This window comes from Sprattus sprattus (genome assembly GCF_963457725.1).
Source record: "Sprattus sprattus genome assembly, chromosome: 12".
Taxonomy (NCBI): Eukaryota; Metazoa; Chordata; class Actinopteri; order Clupeiformes; family Clupeidae; genus Sprattus; species Sprattus sprattus.
Genome location: NC_137910.1, coordinates 29,159,035 through 29,183,383, shown reverse-complemented (window position 1 = coordinate 29,183,383; position 24,349 = coordinate 29,159,035). Strand labels below are relative to the sequence as shown.

At 44.4% G+C, this 24,349-nt stretch overlaps 1 protein-coding gene across 1 annotated transcript; it reads left to right on the top strand.

Annotated features, from left to right (window-relative positions):
* Positions 1–937: 937 nt before the first annotated feature.
* Positions 938–17,120, top strand: def6b (DEF6 guanine nucleotide exchange factor b; the record flags this gene model as incomplete). Its single annotated transcript, XM_080848881.1, has 11 exons — positions 938–1,033; positions 2,527–2,667; positions 10,831–11,016; positions 11,392–11,616; positions 11,877–12,023; positions 12,191–12,299; positions 12,690–12,988; positions 13,549–13,715; positions 15,871–16,069; positions 16,425–16,515; positions 16,903–17,120. The coding sequence occupies 11 exons, from the start codon at positions 938–940 to the stop codon at positions 17,118–17,120; spliced, it is 1,878 nt and encodes a 625-aa protein (XP_080705007.1).
* Between the last annotated feature and the right edge of the window lie 7,229 nt (positions 17,121–24,349).

Sequence of the window (24,349 nt, the reverse complement as noted above, 5' to 3'; positions counted from 1 at the left end):
TACAGTAAAGTACATTTACAACACCTGTCAATTGTGACATCTATTGTGAGAGGGAAACCGACATATGAACACTGTCAGCAGATTCTTGGCTTGGATTGACATATTTCAGCATTTTAGAATAATTTGTTTACTGTCATATTACAAACTTTATTACTGTAGTCCAAAGAAGTTTTTGTCTGTGTTTTTTCTCTTTTTTCAATGCAACACTACAGGAAATCTATGCCAAACTGGAGGACACAGCAACATTTTATATATGCAATTGGCAATGCTTCAAGATGTTAGTGTTTTTTAGGTCATTGTGTTCTGAGAGGAAACATGTGTAACAGTAAGTTATGGCAGCATTGGTTGTGGTGTGGTTGTTGTAGTGCATTTTGCACCAAAGGTTAACAGATATGCAGAGGTGTGTGTCTCTAAAGCCGACTGTGTTAAGTGATAGGGAAAAGTGACGATGGTATGGGTACATGACCTAAAACGATAGGAAAAAACTGTAACATACTTATTTTTTAGCTATTTGTGCGTTGTGTTATACGTTGTCCCCCGTCGCACCAACAGGAGCAGCGCTCGGAATTTTGTTGTGTGCAAATACAATAAACATAAAGGCTTTTCTATTCCATTATATTCGAATGATGAGATACTGTTACTTTGTCTTTCGTAACATCGAGATTCGTGTAGAAAATAATGCAGACAGCACCCTCTAGTGTAATGCGTTTGTAATAGCCTTACCTAGGGCTGAAATAGGTTGAGGTTGAAAGCTATTTGTGATGCTTACGATGGGAGGCGCTGGAGCCCCTTGGCAGGTGATAGGACCCGTGGAGGCTTACCAAGAGACAGGTTGGAGAGAAAAAAAACCTCACTGTGGTTGAGAAGGCGAGGAAGACGAAGAAAAGAAAAACAAATCTTTCACACCAACATGAACTGAAGGTTCTTTTCGACCGTTATGGAGCTTCGCGCGGAACTACTTAAGTCAATTTGGCATGCCTTCACGTCGCTAGACGTGGGAGAGAGCGGCAAAGTGTCCAAATCCCAGCTAAAGGTGAGGGGGTCATCGACAGTGGTAGGTAGTGGTCAAGGGAAACGTGGATCTGGCCCACAGAGGGCACTGGAGGAGTATGGTATTTATTCAGGTCTAGTGTAAGCAGTCAGGGGTGTGTCAGTTGGGTATGTAGCCTAGATATCTCTGCTCTGTAGGCTTGTAAGTTGTGTGTGACTGTAAGAAGAGACTACACCTTGGAGTGATATGAGAGCTTGAAATAGCCTAAATATCCTTAAGTGCAGATAGGTTATTGCAATATTTAAATTTGAAATATTTCATCCTGTTCCATTGTTGAAATTATTTGAAATTGGATGGATATAGATATTCATATTACCAGTCTTGGCTACATATTCCTGGCAATGTCCTTCTCATCCAGCTCGTTTTGCTAGCTTTTTTGGTCTTGTTTTCATTTGAAAGTTGTGGTGCACTGCTGTTGTAACATGTTGATGCGATCTGCGATATGACAGGATGCAAAACCAGGTCTTAAAGTAAGACATGAAACTGAAACTTGGAGTGCATATCACAAGAACATTAAACATTCATATGGCAGGTTTTGGACAGTAAACGTACTTGTACATAGAAATATATAACGGAAATATATGGCAGAAATCATGTTGCCAGACTTGTTCTCTTATGTAAGTTTAGGTTAGAAAGCCTTTGCTCAAGTTAAGGTCTTATGTAAGTTCACATTGTAAGCACTTTATGATCCATAAAATAATCTGTTAATAGAGTAAAAGATTAATAATACATTTTTTTATGTATTTGCATGTCTGTGTAAATGTGAATGCTGTGCCTACGTGTAAAAGCCATTTATTTGTGTATTCGTCGGAGTAGGCACATACTGCACAGAATGTTTCAGGATACATGCATGTGTGTATGTATGTCAGTGTCTGTGTGTGTGTGTGTTTGTGTGTGAGTGTGTGTGTGTATGTTTTTGTCAGTGTGTGTGTATTTATGTCAGTGTGTGTGTGTGTGTGTGTGTGTGTGTGTGTGTGTGTGTGTGTGTGTGTGTGTGTGTGTGTGTGTGTGTGTGTGTGTTGGTCAAGGGTAACTAGGGGCTCACACAGATCTGGGCCAGTGACTGAGAGGCTTATCCCTGTCACACTGTAGGGCTTGTGATTCGGCCAGGTCTGAACCTTCCATCAAAGAGGCCTTGTTCTGCATCTAACCTTTCATGAGCTGCAAACGGGGTCACCAGGAGTTGGTAGCAGGCTATGGGGCTGTGCTTTTGCTACAGTTTGCAACCACCCATCCAACCGCCCTTATTTACCAGTGAGCTTGTTTCAGAAATACTGGAGCAATACTAGCTAACACCTTTAACAAAACATTAGTTTGTTTCATTATTGTGTATTTAATTTCCAACTTGATGTTGCTTAATGATTTGGTATTGTGTAATATTTTCTTATATAACTACTACTACTACTATATTTGTATGGGCTTGTTTGTACCATGTTGTTTTATCTGCATTTTTGTGTTCACCTGTGTTCTTTCAGGTCCTCTCCCACAACCTGTGCACTGCTCTGTGCATCACCCATGACAAGCAGGCTCTGGAACTGCACTTCAGAGATGACGACGATGGGCCTGTCTCAAGTCAAGGCTACATGCCCTACCTTAACATGTTCATCCTAGATAAGGTGCGCTCACAGACTACACAGTATACAAAGTATACACTTATATCTAGCATAGAAATATAAGCAAGTACATTTTGGCCTTGTTGATGCTGCGTTTAATTCTACAGAAAACAAAACAAAAAAAAAACATTTTATTGAAGCCTTTCAATTGAAGCCTTGAGTCAAATTAAACTTGGTTCTCTGTTTGATAATTTAAATGCCTTTCTGTGAAAAAGTGTGAACTCATCCTTTAACTAACAGGTGTGAACCCTGTTAGCAAGAACGACTTAAAAAAAAAAAAAAAACGTTTCTGATACCCTGTTGATCAGACCATGGGCCTCATTTATAAAACGTACTTACGCACAGAACTGATCTTAGACTGTGCGTGCGATCAAATCCACGTCTAAGTACAGATTTATAAAAACCGTCTTAGACGTAGAAAAAGGACGTATCTCTACGTCTGGTTTCAGTTCGTGTAAGTACATTTCCTTGCGGCAATACTGGAGTACTGCAGGAATTCAGGACTCTCCGAGCGCCGACAGGCAGCCGACACGCAGTTTCATCATCATGCACCACCGTCACCATTTGGGCTAATGGTGAAAGGCCAAATTAATGTTTCGCTCAATAAAATCAAATAAACTATTAGAATAATTTGCACATGAATGAGATTCACATCTTATAGGTATTCCGTTTTAATTTCACAAGTGTAAAACATTTCGCTCAAACTTATAACCTATAAAAAGACTAATAGTGGCTTAGTTTTCAGTAGGAGATATGGCTGCATTGCTGTTGTTAGAGGATATTGCCAACTGCGCAATAAGGAGAGAGAGGTTTTTTTTGTGATCGTGCAGACTTTTTGACACAGGATGATGTATGTCTGATAAGCAGGTACCGCTTGCCGAGAGCGTTGTGCCCAAATGGCCTCTCGTCTAGAGAGGCGCACCAGAGGCAACCAGGCCATACACGTTCAGGTATTGTCCGTTCTTGGATTCCTGGCTACAGGAACGTTCCGATGAGAAATTGGAGACCAGTCGAGCAATCCCCGTCATCATTAAGCAGAATTTTGCCCGATGTTCTTCGTAGTATAGCCTACTATCCCATATGCCCGCAATTTATTAGATTTCCATACAGTGCCCAGCTAAATGTGAAAGAGGATTTCCTGCGTAAAACAGGGTTCCCAATGTATTCTCATCCAGATTTCGCACACTCAGAAAGCCTAGGAAGCCCACTTCAATACAGCACAGGTCGGTAGTGGAGCGCACCAAAGCCTTGGTGCTGCTGCCGCAGATGCGGCTTCTGGTGCTGCTCGTGCTTCGGAGACGTGTCTACTACATGTCAAATACTTTGCTTTTGCCATTACGCCACCAGACAGGCTTTCTAACGATGTTTTGGCCCGCATCTGCTGTTCCATCAGCAGAACGTTGATGTCAACCTCACTTTAATTCTTCTGTTTACATGTTTCTTTCTTTCTTGCCACTGTCACAGAGAGTTTGTGGATTGAGGATGCGCTCTGTTTGTGCATTGAAAATATGCTGATTAGATTAAATAGGGGCGTTTTGAGGGCGGAGATTCAGTTGCGCACAATTTCACGACCATTTGTGATTTATAACCGAAGGATTGGCGTACACGTGTTTTTTGTGTGTACGTCTGTTTTCTGTGGATCTCACTTACGCTCATTTCAGGAAATGTCTTAGACAAAATGTAGGATGGTTTCTACGCAACGTTTTATAAATGAGGCCCCATCATGCTTTATCTGATTTGATGGCTTTAATCAGGGTTCCCGCGGGGTCTTAAAAGCATTGCATTTATGAATTTGGAAATAATACCTTAAAAAGACTTGAAAAAGTCTTGAATTTTGATATCTAAGTCTGCTGTATAATTTCTCCGTATTGCATTCTCCTCAAAAGTTTCATTTGTCAACCACTGTTATTTTGATTAAATAACGTAGCCTAAATAAAGAGTGGCGGAACTCATAATTGAGAGCGCAACGCTTCCCGGGTAGCAACCTTTTCTACGTCAATGGTCCCTGTCGCTGCCAAATGTGAGGACTCGCCTGATGTGAGTCCGCATGCGCAAACTTTGCGACACTATTGTAGTACAACGAGCCAGGTAATGCTGGTGGTGTAGGCTACAGCATGAAGCGGAATGACAAGCGCATTTGTTAACGTTTGAAATCCACCAAGGTTTATGATGTTAAGCTTCATGTTTATTGAATTATTAGTTCAGCAGTGCATTCATTAGCCTACTAGTAACAGTAATACAACATAGCCCCATATGTTGACACTGAGCCTTATGCTGTAAACCGTTGACAAAATTATAAAACACTACGTTAAATAAACCTACATTATGCGTTAAGAGAAGCCAGATACGTTGATATTAAACCATGTATGAGCATGCACGTCTTGGATAGTTTGCTCCTGAGCCTTCTGCCGTAAACCGTTTGTGTTTGCGCATGCGGACTCACATCAGGCAGCGGCGGACTCATACAGGCAGCGAACTCACATTTGGCAGCGACAGTCCCAACACGTCACTTTGCTATAGCAGTGCAACGCAGACACAGACCGCAAGCAACAAGCCAAGCAGAAGCGCGAAAAATCAAAGAAAGAACACAATAAAGTTTCACTAACGACGTAATGTTATTTTCTAACTTTTTTACGTTAGCTTGCTACCCATTTTATGCTGGGGTTATGGGGAAGTGTAAGTTTAATGAAGCGTGGAAGGATAAGCAAGCATTTTGCCACTGGTTGAGATAACCAGCTAGCTGCTAGCACTAGTGCAGCTCTTCCAGTTACGACCGCTAAGGTGGATCTGCGCTCATCTTTTGGGTCCACACCAACTATGAAAGCAGAGGTGTTGTGGACCCTTAATAGGCCGTAAGGTGACCCTCGAAAAGTGCTTTAGAAACCTAACTTCGCTCCTCAGGCTCCGAACTAAGCGAACTTCAGTTCATAAAAAAGAACGAGTCATGCTGAGCTACCAAAAAAAAGTTCGCCGCTGACTTTCCAGGCGATTGTCGATACGTCTATGTTTTATGCAGAACTAGAGCCTTCACAGCGTAATAAGATTTTGATCACGAGTGGTGGCACGGTTCGACATGTGATCGTTCTACACCAATGAGGTAGCTGCTTTTTGACAACAGACTGGCAAGATGGCGACCACCATGGTTTGAATTTACGTTACAGATAAAGTATTAGCCGAAGAAGAAGAAATCTCGACAGAAAATGTAAAACAAAAGATATCTTCGAAACGCAAGATGTGTTACATGCATATATCTTCTGTTAAGCATGAGGAAACACAGAATTTCACCAACGCAAGGTGCCATCTGTATAATTTGCAAGAAAGACAACAAATTCATCGTCGCGAGTGGCAGACGTCAAAAAGAAGCTTTGTCAAAAACACAGACTTTAACAGCAGGTAAGACTGTTTCACCCTCACCCCCAACACACACTAACAGTAGGTAGTCTATGTGAATGCATCCCTAACCCCAAAACACACACACACACACACACACACACACACACACACACACAGATGTTTGGAGAAGTTGAATGACTATCTGGCCTACACTGCTGCACAATCATTGTATTTGTCCAATTCTAATATGAATGCATGTGTGAATTGCCATAATGTGTTGTGCATGTGTCTGGGTGTGAAATTACATTACACCCCTCCCCCCCAGTGTTTTAGGTTTTTGATATTGACTGAATCACAATTTGACTTTAAAAGGGTAGTGTGTATGTTTATATGGATCAAAGCATGCCTGATGTTAATATGACACTGAATACCTGTTCAGAAATGTGGCTCCTCAGCCTGATGCCCTGTCTGGTTAGCACACCGCTTCTGAGTAAGCCCATTCCCCCATAACCCCCCCCCCCCCCCCTCTCTCACTTGTACACTTGGGGGATTTTCCGTTTCTGTCCCTGTGTGTTGCTGGACGGTCCCAGTAACCTTACTCCATCTCTAGAGGTGTATCCTGCCTGTGCTGCACATATGTGTGCTTAAGGACTCTTTTTTTGGGTGCACCACCTAGCACTCTTTTTACTATCTAGCCTACACTGCTGTACAATCCCTGTATTTGTCTAATTCTAATATGAATGTATGTGTGAATTGCCGTAATGTCCTGTGTGTGTGTGTGTGTGTGTGTGTGTGTGTGTGTGTGTGTGAGTGAGAGAGAGTGAAATTACAATCCAATACATAACATTCCCATGCCTAAAATACCCCTATAAATTATTTTTTCTTTTCTTTTGTACAAGGCAAGTTGCAGGAAGCAGCTGAAGTAAAGGATGACCAGAGCATCCTCATTCACATCAAGGACAGACACTGTGGCTCTGGAGGTGCAGTACCACAAAAGTTGCTCCAGAGAATATACAAGGTTTTTGAGTGAGCCTGCCAGAGCAGAGAAAGAACAGCAAGTCATATCTTAATTTTATGAAAACACATACAGTACAATGTGTGTCCTATGATTGAGACAGTTTGTTCTCACAACACGGATCTCACAACGAAAGCTCTCACAACACATATCTTCTTCTATATTTTTTGTAAGGATCGGGTCAAGATTTGATCTGAGCTATAAATTATTCTGCGAAAGGGTAATCCGTCAAAGGCTGCTGATCAACCAAGAGGTGCTGAGGATGAGCCAACTGAGGAAGGCATTTATTGACCTTGTGCAGTCAAGTGAAGGTGTTGATGCTTCAACCTACAGGTAATTAATTGCAAGGCAGTTTATTATTTGTCAAATCCAAGGGAATCTGCTCTGCTTGTCATATGCACATACTGTACATGTATTGTTTTGCAATAAGGAGGATGGCAGTGTTCTTGATAGTGTGATGTTTGTTACAGTATGTGCTTCTCTTGGGAATACTTGGTATTATATATCTGTTGCATAGCAAGTAAACTCCACCAATATTATTTTATTCACTCTGAGTTAATTTGTGAAGGTGGCTATTGTATATCAGCCACAACATGAAGCCCCCCTTTGCTGGTACTCATATGACTCTTTTTTTGTTGTTGATTTGTTGTGTTGCAGACAGGATGTATTGAAGAAGAGACTCAGACGTGATTTTCCACAGCTAGTGTTCCACATCCCCGCCAAACGCAACACTTCTGAACTGGTCTTTGCTTTTCTGCAGGACTGTGTTGCACAGATTTATGTCATTTTAGTTATTGTGCCAATTCGAAAGAAAGTGAGGAACTTGATAGCTGTCCTGACACTGACAGTGAGGACTGAGTGTCCTTAATCTGTTATTCTTTAATTCTGTTTTGTACTGTTTTCATATTTTTCATAAAGATTGTTTATATGGTTGATCAGTGTTGTATTAATTTGTGGAAGAATGAATGAATGAATGACTGAATGAACAAATGGTCATTGGTTTAAGTACAATGCTGCCTTTTATTGATACAAGGAAGGAGGTTTATTTGTCACCTACATAGAAATACTAACGTAAAGCATGTAGTGACATTTTGTTTGGTGTTAAGCTTTTTGCCTGACCTCAGTGTTTTGAAAAGTCAATGGCCAGTGATGATGCCGTCAGGACACTATCCACAGCTGTGGGGTGTACTACGAAACTCGATTAGAGAGATAGGTATGCAGTACCACGAACGTTGTTCTCTTTTGCGTCGCTACATCACCATGGTATCTTATGCTAGCAAGTAAACCTGGTCGGGAGGAGATTTTGTGCTAAGTAAAACTAAAATCGTGTGAAAACACCGCCTACTGAACAAGCGATCTCACGTGTAAGTTTCTGTCATATGTTACTGGGGAAGCTCCACCTATCCAAACCCAGTTTGACAAATATATCACATAGCTGCGGTCGTAGTAGGCTACCACTTAACTTATAGCCCCAGTTAAGGTTTTAGCAAGCCTCACTATGTCTAGATAGCCCGGCTAACTGTAACGAGATTCGTAGTACACCCCACTGTTTGCTGGGTGTTCACAGTCCATGTTAGATCCTCTGTCAGGCGTATTCTCATGTATTTCAAACTTGATTTAAATGACTTAACATAAACATAACATTATCGCATATTTGCCTCATTGTTCTTTTTGGACGTGGCTAGGTATACACCACTGTTTAGAATCCCTTTGGCCCGATTTTGAGGATGTTCGGCTGATTTCCTCTTTATCTGTAACGTAAATTCAAACCATGGTGGTCGCCATCTTGCCAGTCTGTTGTCAAAAAGCAGCTACTTCATTGGTGTAGAACGATCACATGTCGAACCGTGCCACCACTCGTGATCAAAATCTTATTACGCTGTGAAGGCTCTAGTTCTGCATAAAACATAGACGTATCGACAATCGCCTGGAAAGTCAGCGGCGAACTTTTTTTTGGTAGCTCAGCACGACTCGTTCTTCTTTATGAGCTAAAGATTGTGTAGTTCGCCGTCTGCGGAGCGGGATGAAACGATAACAGGGTTTACCATCCGGCCTATAACACCATCGCCAAACACCAGTCCTACAATGGAAATCCAAGTAATCCGCGAACGCAAGCTGTCATTCAGGTGAAGGCATTTTCAAAAAACGTTTTAAAACGTTTTAATATGATATTAAACATTGGTACGCTGCAAGAACGTTTGGCTATGTAAGGTAGGCTTTCCTGCTAATGTCAGACAGTTCTCTGACAGACACCTCGCAAATCACATTAACCATTTTTGCTGGTTAGTGGTTACAATAACGGTGTAGTACAGTGTCTATTTCTCGGTCACTTTGGTAAAATCTAAGCGCTAAAATGCCAAAAAATGTACATAAAAGACACGGTCGTCAGTGGAGTTTAGTTGCTAATAAGTTACAGATGAAGAGTTTGGTTCCAAAACGCTATAAATGCAGTATCTTAAATAATCATTAAACTGGCAGCTTGCACATTGTTGACAGCACCCTGAGGGGTTTCTAACTTTTCCCATTATAGTTTTATGAGTTAAATTGCAGAGACTATATTAACATAGATCACTAGCTATAATTTAATGCAAATTTAACTCTTCTATTTAGCAACCAGAAAACACTACTTTAGCTGCACTTTTAAGTTTAATTTCTCAAAATCAGCTCACCAATAAAAAGCAGTCTTTGGCTTGTGTGGTTTTAAATTCACATTAAAAAATCCAGGTTCCAAACATTTTCGAAGCAATTTGACCTTGAATGTGAGTAGTTGATAGAGTTATCATCTCCCCCATCTTTTGATGCAATCCTTTTAACTCTGGCACTGGTCGCCAAATGTATTTATCACTTCACTGGATTGGAAGTCCACTTTCCAGGCTCTCGCACGCCCCCTTCAGTGAGGCAAAGTCTACGTTTGTCTCCCCTATCTGCTTTTTCACTGTGGTTTTATGACAGATCAGCAAGACTAAATAGCTTCTACACATACGTGAAATACATTATATATTCTATGGATACAAACGACGTAAAATGATAGTGTCTACAAAATTTCAGTGATGGTTGGGTTGGCCTGTGCCCGTGCAACATTTAACACAGGAATGTTTATGATTAAACTGTTACCAGAGCACAAAATTGTTTACAACAGCACGACATTCTTCATAGATCTAGCCTCATCATTTTGCTGTCAAAGTTCACCAGATTGATGCATTGCACTTCAAAATGTGAAACATTTTCTAATACTGTATATTAAATATACTCCCCGTGGATCATGCCCCAGACCCTCCTAGGGGGTTCACAGTTGAGTAGAGTTCATTGTTCATTGTTGAGTTAATTGTTTATTATTTATACTCCCCATAACCCCAGCATAAAATGGGTAGCTAGCTAACTTAAAAAAGATAGAAAATAACATAACGGCGTTAGTCAAACTTTTTGTGGTTGATTTTTCACGCCTCTGTTTGGCTTGTTGTCTGTGGTCTGTGTCTGTGCTGTGGTGTTGTAGCGTAAGTACAGTCCACATTTTCACATTTGTTTGATAAATAAATGATGAAATGTTAAAAAAAAAAAAAAAAAAAAAAAAATTTTCTTTGCAGGTAGGTCTGTGAAATAGGCCGTGAAATAGGTATTAAGTTTTTATTTAAATGGTCTTAAAAAGGTCTTAAAAAGACTTGAATTTGACTTGAAGAAACCTGTAGGAACCCTGTGTAATGCAGGTCTAATAACACTTATATCTGAATATTAGAAACTTAGGGGCTCACAAACTTTTCAGCACCACTGAACATTTGTTTTATGTTCGCCATATAACGGATCACTGTGTTTGGTGTCAGGCCGTGGAAGGGACTTTCAAAAAAGAAGAGGTTGACAGGCTCTGCTGGACACTTTGCTCCACAAAGAACTACCGTCCTGAGAGGCACGGTTCCAACGCCGTATCAAAGAACGATGCCTTCCACCTCTGGTGTCTATTTAACTTGCTGTCTGAGGACAGATACCCGCTGGTGTTGGTCCCTGAGGAGGTTAGTGAGCTAGGACAACCAAAGGGAAACAAAGGTCCAGCACAATGTTGGCTCTCTATAAGGAACAAATGGACAACAGGGGCATTGTACCATTGTGTTTAGTATAGTTCAGGTATGTCATGTAATGTCATGGGATTGTTATGTTTTCATGGCAACTCTGGGAAAGTATGTGCAAGATGGGGAACATTTAAAGTCATTTAGTAATACTTAATTTAGTAATTTAAATATTCAGGTTGAAATTATTATCAAACACAAGCTGTGAAGATAATACGATAATACAGTTATATGTTTTAAAAACCATAATGTTCAATGGTCAAATGACAAATAATAATTAGAAGAACGATGGCATGGTAAAATATGACTGGTTATATCCAGGTGGAGTACCTGATAAAGAAGATCTGCTCGGCCACGACCATGGAGCTGAACTGTGTCGACATTGAGGACTTCATATCCCAGAATGACATGCAGAGTGGCGTCAACGTATGGGCCTTCCTGGACCTGATGAATTCTGGAATTGTCATAAGAGGCGTGGATAGAGAAACCATTTCCATGGCAATTGAGGAAGTCTATGGCGAGATAGTGGGCAACACGTTGAAAGAGGTACTTCATTGTAAATCACGCAATCCTGTGTGTTCTGAGGCTTTGTTGTGGGTTCATTAACTGTTTTTTTTTTGAGATCCTAGATTTCAGATTTCTCAACCATTCTGTTGAAGTGCATGATATTCTATCTGCACATACAGTAGATGCATGCAGTATAGTGCATGGGCCTGACTGTGTGAATGCATCTGTATGTGTATGAATATCGTCCTGTGTATGTGCTTGCACGTGTGTGTGTGTGTGTGTGTGTTTCTGTAACACAGGGATACCTGTGGAAGAAGGGCCATCTGCGTAGAAACTGGACAGAGCGATGGTTCTCGCTGAAGGTGAGCACGCTGGCGTATTACATCAGCGAGGACCGCAGAGAGTGTAAAGGCGTCATCGAGCTGGACCAGAACTGCTGTGTAGAGGTGCTTTCTCTTGACATCATACTTGGATCATTCATGTCCCTCTGGGGATTTGTTAGAAGCTTACATTGATATTTGAGTCAGTACATTTTTTTCCCCCTCTCTAAACGTTTCTAGTGTGTGTAGAATATAACTATAGGTCTATGTCTGTCATTTCTCGTGATTGGCAGGTGCTACCAGACAGAGAGGGAAAGAGGTGTATGTTCTGTGTCAAGACACTCTCCAAAACCTATGAGATGAGTGCCCCTGACACCAAACAGAGGCAAGAGTGGACCACAGGTGAAAACCACATGCCTACAAATCCCATAACAATGGGTCGTTGCAGTTTTCTATCACACATCTGCAGAAATGGGTATCGCACTGAATGTTGCCACACACATGTACAATAGATGTTTTCAGTCAATTTTTGATTCCACTGAAACTCGAAGCAATACAAACCTTTGTTTCTACACCTTATGACTTTATGTTTGCACCTTAACCGGCCTTTTTCTAACTATTAACATCTCTCTTTCCTGTAGTCTTTTCTTAATGTAGTCTCATTATCATGCTCTCTCTCTCTTTTCTCTTTTTTCATTTTCTGTCTCTCCTTACTTTTTGTCTTTTCCTCTATCTCATTCTTTTGTTTCTGTCACACACTTTTCTGCCTGTCCTTCTCTGTCCTCCTCCCAGCCATCCAGACAGCCATCCGTCTGCGTGTGGAAGGGAAGACCTCCCTGCACCAGGAGCTGAAGCTGCGTCGTCGCGACCAGCGCGAGGAGAGGGAGAGGAGGCGCATGGCTAAGGAGGAGGAGCTGCATCGCCTGCGCCTCCTTCAGGACGAGCGGGAGCAGCGGCTGGCTGAGCTGGAGCTCCTGCAGGAGGCGCAGAGGGAATCCCAGGCTACACTGGAGCAGGAGGAGCAGAGGAGGCGACAGCAGCACGAGCAGATGCACAGAGCCCTGCAGGAGCAGCTGCAGGAGGCAGAGGAGGTGGGGATCAGAGGAGGAAAGGGGGGAGAGAGGAATGGGAAGAGAGGAAGTGGGGATCAGAGGAGGAAAATGGGGAGAGAGGAGGTGGGGATCAGAGGAGGAAAGGGGTGAGAGAGGAATGGGAAGAGAGGAGGTGGGGATCAGAGGAGGAAAGGGGGAAGAGAGGAGGTGGGGATCAGAGGAGGAAAGGGGGAAGGAAAGGAAAATAGAGAAAAAGAGTAGAGGCAGCCTTGGGTATGTGTTTATGTCAAGCAAGATGAATTGATGGTCATCCAAAAAAGTACATTTTATATACCCTAGCAAGGTGTTTCCAAATCACACCTCGTCCTCCGTAATGTTTTCACCTCAGATGTACAGATTACAGTAGCTATGGAATTCATATGTAGGGTATAATAAGGAGGACAATGAGATCTCTGCTTACATGGGCACAGGGCACAGTTTGAGGGCATTGTTGTTTGTGTGTGCGTGTGTGTGTGTGCGTGCATGCGTGCATGCGTGCGTGTGTGTGTGTGTGTGTGTGTGTGTGTGTGTGTGTGTGTGTGCGTGTGTGTGTGTGTCAGGCGCGGGCGAACATGCAGGTGGAGATGGCATTGAAGGAGGCCGAGACGGAGCGCCAGAGGCGGAGGATCCGGGAGCTGGAGGCCATGCAGCTGCAGCTGGAGGAGGCTCTGCAGCTGGAGATCAGAGCCAGGCTGGACGAGGAGGCTTGCCGCAAGACACAGGCCAGGTATGGAGCACAGATACAAACCCACACGGATATATGCATATGCACACACACAGACTTTTATACATACAAACACACTCAAGCCATAAAGCCATGAGGTGTGCTGCTGTGTTGATTAGTGAAGGTGAAGGTGATGTGTACCAATGCATAGAAAAGCACACATATATACATGCACACGAACACATGTGTAAACAGTCCGACAGGCAAACATATGCATACACAGCTGTGCACAAACATGATTTGGACACACAAACAGCATACAGACTTTTTTCACGAGCATGAACGTACACATACTACCAAGTCATGCTTCAGCGAGCTCACAGGACGTAACGCATACGCAACACAGTGATCTATTTCCTGTCCGTGTAGTCCATAAGTATGCAACGTGCAACAAGACATGCTTGCACAGCAACAAAGCAATATGGAACTCCTCTTGTAGCCCAGGTGAAACCTAAGCATTACCATGCATCCACATGACAGTAGATCACTATGCATCCACATGACAGTAGATCACTATGCATCCACATGACAGTAGATCACTATGCATCCACATGACAGTAGATCACTATGCATCCAAATAACAGTAGATCACTATGCATCCACATGACAGTAGATCACTATGTATCCAAATCACAGTAGATCACCATGAATCCACATGACAGTAGATCACTATGCATCCACATGACAGTAGATCACTATGCATCCACATGACAGTAGATCACTATGCATCCACATGACAGTAGATCACTATGCATCCAAATCACAGTAGATCACTATGCATCCAAATCACAGTAGATCACTATGCATCCACATGACAGTAGATCACTATGCATCCAAATCACAGTAGATCACTATGCATCCAAATCAGAGTAGATCACTATGCATCCAAATCACAGTAGATCACTATGCATCCACATGACAGTCGATCACTATGCATCCACATGACAGTAGATCACTATGCATCCAAATCACAGTAGATCACTATGCATCCACATGACAGTAGATCATTATGCATCCAAATCACAGTAGATCACTATGCATCCACATCACAGTAGATCACTATGCATCCAAATCACAGTAGATCACTATGCATCCACATGACAGTAGATCACTATGCATCCAAATCACAGTAGATCACTATGCATCCAAATCACAGTAGATCACTATGCATCCACGTGGCAGTAGATCACCATGCATCCACATGACAGTAGATCGCTATGCATCCACATCACAGTAGATCGCTATGCATCCACATGACAGTAGATCACTTTGCACCAACTTCACAGTAGATCGCTATGCATCCACATCACAGTAGATTGCTATGCATCCACATCACAGTAGATCGCTATGTATCCAAATCACAGTAGATCGCTATGCATCCACATCACAGTAGATCGCTATGCATCCACATCACAGTAGATCACTATGCATCCACATCACAGCATCCACATCACTGTATGAATGCATGCGTTTCTCTCTCGCGTCAATCTGTATTGTGACTGAAGCTGTTGGTATGAAGCCCAGTGAAAGGTGTCACAGCAACATTACAGTGGCCTCTGGGTCTGTCTCTCAGGAAATGTTGTCTTTTGCTCTCTCAGTCTCTAGGTGAGGGACAGACTGGGCTTCCTGTCACGCTCTGTTTGTGGTTTGTGTGGGCTCTCCGGAGATGCACATGACATTGATCTGTGTGACTCACAGCAAGAAAACGCTCAAAAGAAGAACAAATTGCTCAAACATAAACATTGAAAATTTGTTTTCATGTTTAATCAGATATTTTGTATTTGTGTGCACATCTTTTAAAAATACGTATTTCAATAGTAAGATATGATATGAGAAGAATAGATTTATTTCAAAGACAGTTCTAGCCTGAAATAGTCAAAGATCAAAACCCACAGCACAATTCTTTCAGCTCATGGGTGCAAGCTCATACAGAGGAAGCACAGATTCATGTTAACACACACACACACACACACACATATATGTACACACACACAAACACACAGACATATATGTACACACACACACACACACACACACACACATATATATATATATATATGTTCACACACACACATATATGTACACACACACACACACACACACACACACATTTACTGACTAACCACTGACCTTTTCACCATGACTCTTATTTTCCAAGACTTCTGGCTGAGGAGGAGGAGAAGATGAAGGCCTTGCTGACCCTACAGGAGGAGCAGGAGGACTACATCCTCCGTACCCAGCGAGAGAAGCAGGAGCTTAGGCAGGAGATGGAGAGCAAGTCCATATCTCTGGAAGAGGCTCAGCAGCAGCTGGAAAAAGTCAGGGCCAGCCGCCACAGAGTAGACCAGGATATTGCAGTAAGCTGATCTGTAGATGCATTCTTGTAGTTCAATAAATGTAACATTGTGATCGCTTTATTGTATTGTATTGTATTGTATTGATGAGTTCCTGATATTTAATTATCATATTTCGACAGAGATGAAAAAGTTTACGCTCTATATTTTATTTTGTTGACTGCTGCAAGTGTTGTTTCTGTTGACAGCAGAAGCAACCTCAGATCTAGAAAGTGTTTCTTTATGTGTCCAAAGTACAAAATAAGGTATCTGCATTGAATTAATTTTTTCCAAGTGCCTTGGTTGTAGTTGATTGAATTGCTGTGCAAAGCTGAAATGAGGATCTGAAACTTTGATTTTATGACATCTTCTCCCGCAGGCTGCCCAGAGAAAGCTACGTCAGGCCAGCACAAGTGTCAAACACTGGAACATCCAGATGAACAGACTCATGCATCCCATTGGGCCTGGAGGTGTGTGTCTGTGTGATACTGTGCTGATGATGTGTGTGTGTGTGTGTGTGTGTGTGTGTGTGTGTGTGTGTGTGTGTGTGTGTGTGTGTGTGTGTGTGTGTGTGTGATACTGTGGTGATAATGGACCTGGAGGTGTGAGTGTGTGTGATACTGTGGTGATAATGGACCTGGAGGTGTGTGTGTGTGTGATACAGTGTGTCCCTGGAACAGACGGAACCTAAAGAGTCAAAAGGTTATGGGTTCTCGTCCCCCCTTTGTTTGCTCTCAGGGAGCATGCATGAAAATAACACATTCCAGTACACTGTTGATTTAATGTTAATGAGTGACGTACACACAAAGTTACGTTTAAGGAATATTTTCTAAGTACGACCTCCTCTCCGTTCTCAGAGAGAAGATCCTCGATCGGGGGAACCCCCACCCCTGCAACACGCGTGCCATCCCTCAGAGACTCTGGGCTGGGACTGTCTCAGAAGCGCACAGAGGAGGAGAAGGACGGAGGAGAGTCTGAGAGTGACAGCAGACCTGTGGAGGGCAGTGGTGCCTCTAGCAAGGACACAGGACTCCCTGTGGAAACCTCAAATGGGAGCTCAGAGTCTGCCGACTAACCAGATTGTCCTATATGTACAGTGCCTTTTTTCTGTTGTCATTTTTTTGTGAACAGTCATGAAGTGATGTTTATTTACATGGTAAACTAAAGGGTATGTTACATGAAGTGGTGTTTATTTACATGGTAAACTAAAGGGTATGTAACATGAAGTTTGAATTAATTAACATGCCATTGACATGTACAGAAGAAAAAAATCTACTTCTCAGACTACACAAAGAAGGAAGACACGTCTTAATGTCACTTCTTGCAGATACATTTCCTGTTTCATTTCCTGTTCGATGAAAAAACACAGAAAATGCAGACATACATGCCAGTCTCATTTAGATTGAGAGTGTGCACTTCAGCAAAGTCTTCAAAAACATGGTGTATGATCACCGTAAGCAATATACACAGACGTGAATGATGAAGGGGTAGATGTGAGTTGTGTGACCAAATGGAAGAGCTGAATTAAAAATCATTAATGCATTCTGGAGTGTTAATCTGATCAGAGTGTGTAGAGTGTTAATCTAGTATGTAGTGTAAATGCTAGCATGTAAATCCTATTTTGCATACATCTATGTATCTTTAAAATGATCATGTCCAGGATTTGTTGAATTACCTTGTCATCCTGGCTTTAAACCTCGATGTGCCTTATTTGAATTAAAGACCAATTAAATTCCACTGACATTTTTATCATCTGTCTTGAATGTTAATTTAGATCTTAATTCTTTTTTATATATATAACTTTTACGTTGGTTAGACTGCATAGTATGTGTGAAGAGGAGGAAGAAAAACTAGGGTTTATGCAACTTTATGTTAGCATGTATATATTAGCAACCTAAACTTCAGCCTATTCCACAAGGTGAAATGACAAAGCACTGTAAAGTCATGCTTGTAAAAACATTTGTCAGTGACACACAGCAAATTCAAATAAAACAACTAATAAACAGATCCCTAAGGATAAACCATATATGATCCAACATCAATAGCCAATGTTTTTGGTACGAATTGAGGTTGGGGTGTTGAACTCAAATGCACGACTCAGACACAAAGGGGTAGATAGAAGAATAAACTTTTACTGTCCAGGGTTCGGTACACGGTTAGACAGTCCAGGAAGAAGGCAAACAATCCAAAAGGGCAAAGGCAAGAGAGGTCAAATACAATCCAGGTTGGCAACACGAGAAACTTCAATAACTGTGAACACTGAGGAACACTTGAAAAACACTGAGAACACTAGGAAACAAACACGCAACATTTATGACGAACCAGCAACGAGAGACAAGAACACAAGGAGTATATATACACACACAGAACAGATAACAAGGGACAGGTGAGAACAATCAAGGCAGGGGAGACAATGACAGCAACGAGGGCACATGGCAAACACAAACAAACACAGGGAAGTACATGGTGGAAAGCACATGGTGGGAACAAGGAAGCACAAAGATTAGACAACAAAGATCACATGACACACAAGGGAGACAAACTAATAAACAGCACAAGCAGAACAACAAGGGGAGGGCGTGAGGAGACAGACACGATCGGACAAGGGTAAACAAACACAAATGAAGAAACACGTGAGAACACAAGGGATACATAGGGAAACAATACAGGGACAGAGCACAGACCTTACAGTACCCCCCCTCTAAGGGCCGGATGCCAGACGGCCCAAAACGAACCTAACAAGTCCACATAGGGTGGGTGAAGGGGGCCAAGAGCAAGGCAGGCGGGATCTAGACCAAGGGTTAAGCGGACGGTTGAAGAGTTTGGTGGCTGGCTGGGTGGACGGCCAAGCACGGGCAGAATGTCTAGTGGCTGGCTGGGTGGACGGCCAAGCACGGGCAGAATGTCTAGTGGCTGGGCTGTCGGGTGGCCAAACAGGGGCAGAGTCTCTGGTGGTCGACCAGGGGAACAGCCGAACAGGGACGGAGTCTCTGGCGGCAGGCCGGGTGGAATGAGGCAGGCGACTAGGAGAGTGAAGCAGGCGACTAGGAGCCTTGTTGGGGGCGAGGAGATCACGACACGCCTCCTCGACCAGGGCAGGTACACCTGGGATAGGGGCGCCTGGGGGGCTCGGGAGAGGGGCACTCTGGGCAGGGGCACTCTGGACAGGGGAATGAGAGCCTGGGACAGTGGAAACTGGGACAGGAGCAGGAGGGTGGAATGGCTCAGGGGCTGGAGTTGGAGCCTGACGATGCACAGGAGTCAGCTGGGGAGCTGGGGCTCGACGAGGTGCAGGAGCCAGCCGGGGAGCTGGCACTGGTACTGGGCAGCAGAATTAACAGCAGCGACGCCTTCAGGAGGTGCTGCTGGACCGGTGTCGGCAGAGGGTTCTGCTGGTCCTGCAGCGGAACGGAACACTGCGAGGTCCGGGTCGACAGCAGTGGCGGCTGCGGGGTCGGCAGCGGTGGCTGCTGGGTCTGGGTCGACAGCGACGGCTGCTGGGTCTGGGTCGACAGCGACGGCGGCGGGGTCTGGGTCGACAGCGACGGCGGCGGGGTCTGGGTCTGGGTCGACAGCGACGGCGGCGGGGTCTGGGTCTGGGTCGACAGCGACGGCGGCGGGGTCTGGGTCTGGGTCGACAGCGACGGCGGCGGGGTCTGGGTCGACAGCGACGGCGGCGGGGTCTGGGTTGGCAGCGGCGGCTGCAGGGTCCGGGTCCGCAGCGGTGCCTGCGGGGTCCGGGTCAGCAACGGCTGGATCTGCTGTGGCGTAGGCCTCAGTGGCGTCACCATCAGCGAATTCGTCAGAGGTTGCTTCCGGGGCGGTAGCTACGGAGGCTACGGAGGAGACATTAGAGATGGCCTCGGGGGCGGTAGCGTCAGAGGCAGCTTCAGGGGCGGTAGCAACGGAGGCTACGTTTGGTGCGGCAGCGTCAGAGGCTGCCTCAGGAGCGGTAGCAGCGGTGGCTACGTCAGGTGCATCAGTGGCTGCTTCGGAGGCGGCAGAGTCAGAGGATGCTTCTGAGGCAGTAGCGATGGAGGCTACATCGTGGACATCATAGGCAGCGTAAGAGGCTGCTTTGATGGCGACCGAGACTGCAGCAGCGGCCGCATCGAGGGCAGCAGCGCCAGAGGCTGCTTCGGGGGCGGTAGAAGCTGCTTCTAGAGCTGCAGAGGCAGTATCCAGGCGGCAGAGACTGCTTCGATGATGGCAGCCGCAGAGGCTGCTTCGAGGGCGGCAGACACTGCCTTCATGGTGGCAGCGGTAGAGGTTGCCTCGAGGGTGACAGCGGCAGAGGCTGCTTCGAGGGTAGCCGAGGCGATTGTGAAGGCAGGGGCGAGGAGACATAAAACTGGTGCTGAAGCCAGAGCAGTAGCGGTGAGTGGAGCTGAAACCCTGGGGACGGAATCCAGGTGATATTGACCTGGAGCTGGAGAGGAAGGGGGTGCAACGAGGGAATCCCAACAAGCCAGGAGCTGCTGGAATTCTGCCGACAGTAGGCTGAAGAAAATCCGGGCCTTTTCCTCTCGCTCCGCCATTCCCCTCATAACACGGCAGATGGAGGTGGATTGTTGACTCAGCATTACCAACCGTGCAGCAAGCACGGTGTCTGAGTCGGCAGTGATCTGCAGAGCAGGTACGGAGGCAGCCGCCCTGCACGAAGCAGGAGGGGCAACTGCAGGAGGAGCAGCAGGAGCTGCAGGAGGAGTAGCAGCAGGAGTGGCTGCAGCGGTTGCAGGAGGAGCAGCAGCAGGAGTAGCTGCAGTGGATGCAGGAGGAGCAGCTGTGGGGGCAGCAGCAGCAGGAGCTGCAGGAGGGTGGAATGGCTCAGGGGCTGGAGTTGGAGCCTGACGATGCGCAGGAGTCAGCTGGGGAGCTGGGGCTCGACGAGGTGCAGGAGCCAGCCGGGGAGCTGGCACTGGTACTGGTGTGGGAGGTGCAGGAGGTGCTGGAGATGGAGTCCTAGATGCTGGAGCAACGGAGGCAGCGGCGGTCATCTGAGCAGGGACGGGAGTTGTGTCCATCTCTTCCTCCTCATCCGAATCATCCTCAGAGTCATAATCCTCCCAGTCATCAGCACAGGTTGGCTTCTCAAAAAAATGATCCCCTAAGATAAAACCCCCATCAATCCAGCCGCTGACATCATCCTCCTCAATAACACACGGGGGTGTTGGAAGCGGAGGGGACGAGACCAGAGGTGGTGTTCTGAATGGGGTTCGCCGGATGGCCAACCGACTACCCATAAACCGAGCATCTCGGCTGGGACCGGGTGGGGGAACTGGTTCGACGACTTCTCTCTCAGACCACTCACCCGCTGAGAGCTCGTCAACATTGACCCAGTCCTCCTCACTCGCTGAATCACCATCCCAAAAGATCTCCCAGGGGGGCAGATGTATGGCCTTGTTATTGTCAAAATCAAAAAACGTACTATATGGGTCATCCATCAGGTTTGGGTCTGAGTTGGCCGAGTTCATCTTGACTGGTTCGTACTGTTACGAATTGAGGTTGGGGTGTTGAATGCACGACTCAGACACAAGGGGTAGATAGAAGAATAAACTTTTACTGTCCAGGGTTCGGTACACGGTTAGACAGTCCAGGAAGAAGGCAAACAATCCAAAAGGGCAAAGGCAAGAAAGAGGTCAAATACAATCCAGGTTGGCAACACGAGAAACTTCAATAACTGTGAACACGGCGGAACACGGCGGAACACTTGAAAAACACTGAAAACACTGAAAACACTGAGAACACTGAGAACACTGAGAACACTGAGAACACTGAGAACACTGAGAACACTGAGAACACTGAGAACACTAGGGAACAAACACGCAACATTTATGACGAACCAGCAACGAGAGACAAGAACACAAGGAGTATATATACACACACAGAACACATAACAAGGGACAGGTGAAGACAATCAAGGCGGGGCAGACAATGAGACACAGGTGGACTAAACAAGGGAATTAACAGGAACAGATAACGAGGGACAGGTGAGAACAATCAAGGCGGGGGAGACAATGACAGCAACGAGGGCACATGGCAAACACAAGCAAACATGGTGGAAAGCACATGGTGGGAACAAGGAAGCACAAAGACTAGACAACAAAGATCACATGACACACAAGGGAGACAAACTAATAATCAGCACAAGCAGAACAACAAGGGGAGGGCTTGAGGAGACAGACACGAGGGGACAAGGGTTAACCAACACAAATGAAGACACACGTGAGAACACAAGGGATACATAGGGAAACAATACAGGGACAGAGCACAGACCTTACAATTATCTAAAATGTATTATCCTTGCCATGTTTCCTCAATATATTCACAGTACACATCCTCTTAGTTTAGTAACCTTGAATTGTAAACCACTTAGTTTTCTTTGAAGATGTATTGGCCCAGGTATCATTTATATATTTTGAAACATTCTATAAACATATTCAAATCAGTCATAATCTTGGATGCAACCCCAGTTTACCTGCAACTCCTATCATACCAATAGCTGAAGATATTGAAATATGTAGGCTAAGAATAAAGTAATGTATATTAAACCACGTGTTACACTGTGTAAATATCTAATAATGAATTGATTGGTCTACTGTGTTGTGCCATCAAAGCCTGTGCCCAGAGATGGGCAGTATTTCAATTACTTGTATTTGAAATACTAGTTAATTTGTAACAAAATACTTTAGAGTGGAGTAATTTTGTATTTAAAATACTCAAATTTTTTCTGTCGGATTCTACCACGAGACCATCTGATCTGCCTCTGAATGTCATTGTCGAATCAGTCAATTTGCCAAAAGTGTTGCTTCTTATGGCCCGCCCCTTTTTGGGGCGAAAAGGAAATCACCCCAGATCTCATTGACTCTCATGTTAAATCAATTTCAAAAACAGGGCTGTGGTCGAAAACTTAGAAAGCTGTCTTGATCCTTGTCAATTTATCTTCATTAGTACACCGACTTAAAGAAGGTTCTTGAAAAGAGCGAATCGAGTTGTTGCACTGAACGTTAGCCATCTTGACACAATGTGACTTGATGAAAGCCGTGTGATGTCCTTATACGCAATTAGAGCTAAGGTCCGGGACGCGATCTGGCACTCCGCGCCTGGGAGAGACTCTCCACTTTGTGAATGAGGCGCACCTCACCTAGGACGCGATCTGGCACTCCGCGCCTGGGCGAGACGCTCCACTTTGTGAATGAGGCGCACCTCACCTAGGACGCGATCTGGCACTCCGCGCCTGGGCAAGACGCTCCACTTTGTGAATGAGGCACGCCTCACCTAGGACGCGATCTGGCACTCCGCGCCGCATTGCATAGCCTTAGCCTACTATAAACGTTGTTGAGACTCACTAAAGATCTAACTCATTCTCACAGAGACAAAACAAATACCTACACTGTCATTTATCTGTGTGATGTCACATGTGTGCGCCAGTGTTGTCAATCACATGTGGGCGCCAATGTTGTCAAAGATAATCTGTAACTTGTGGAAGTTGTATTGTTAAACGGTGAGTACTTTGGTAGATTAAAATATAAACTTTGAATACAAATGCTAGTACAACTTCTATATGTTATTTGTAAGGTTGTGAGTGTGCAGTGGTAATGTAAGTTGGATTCGTAAAACGTATTTTAGGAAATAAATGACATTGCTTGACGTGTAGCTATTTGTCTCTGTATTGTTACCGACTTTCAACTTAATAAAAATCTCAACAACGTTTAAAGTAGGCTACGTGTATTGTTTTGTCTCTGTGAGAATGAGTAAGATATTTAGTAAGAGTCTCAACAACGTTTATAGAAGGCTTTAAAAAGAGTCTCATCGGTGCGGAGTGCCAGATCGCGTCCTAGGTGAAGCGGGGTCAGCTCATTTTTCCGACGCCCCATTGGTCCGATGCGTCAATATTCCGAAAATGTCCCATTGATCCTACAGCCCTTAGTCTTAGATAGATTTTCACCGATAAATTGAAACCCTTTGTCCCGACAGTTCAATGTTCCGACCAAAAGCTGCTTTAGATCACCGTCACCTCATGATAAAATAATGCATGCCTACAGGCCTATAGTATTATTATTATTATTATTATTGTTACTATAATTATATAGACTAAATCGATAGAAAACTGTGAATCTCAAAACCAAAGCGGAATCATCTTTCCATGACAGCTCTCGAAAAGCAGCGCAAACAGGGTTCTTTCCATTAAGCTATCCTCCCGTCCTCGAACTGTGCGTGGCTGCAGTAGACCTATGCTGCTGTTAGCCCATCCGTAGTTGGTTTGTTTTGTTTATTTTACATTTGCAAAGACGCTGCTGGCCT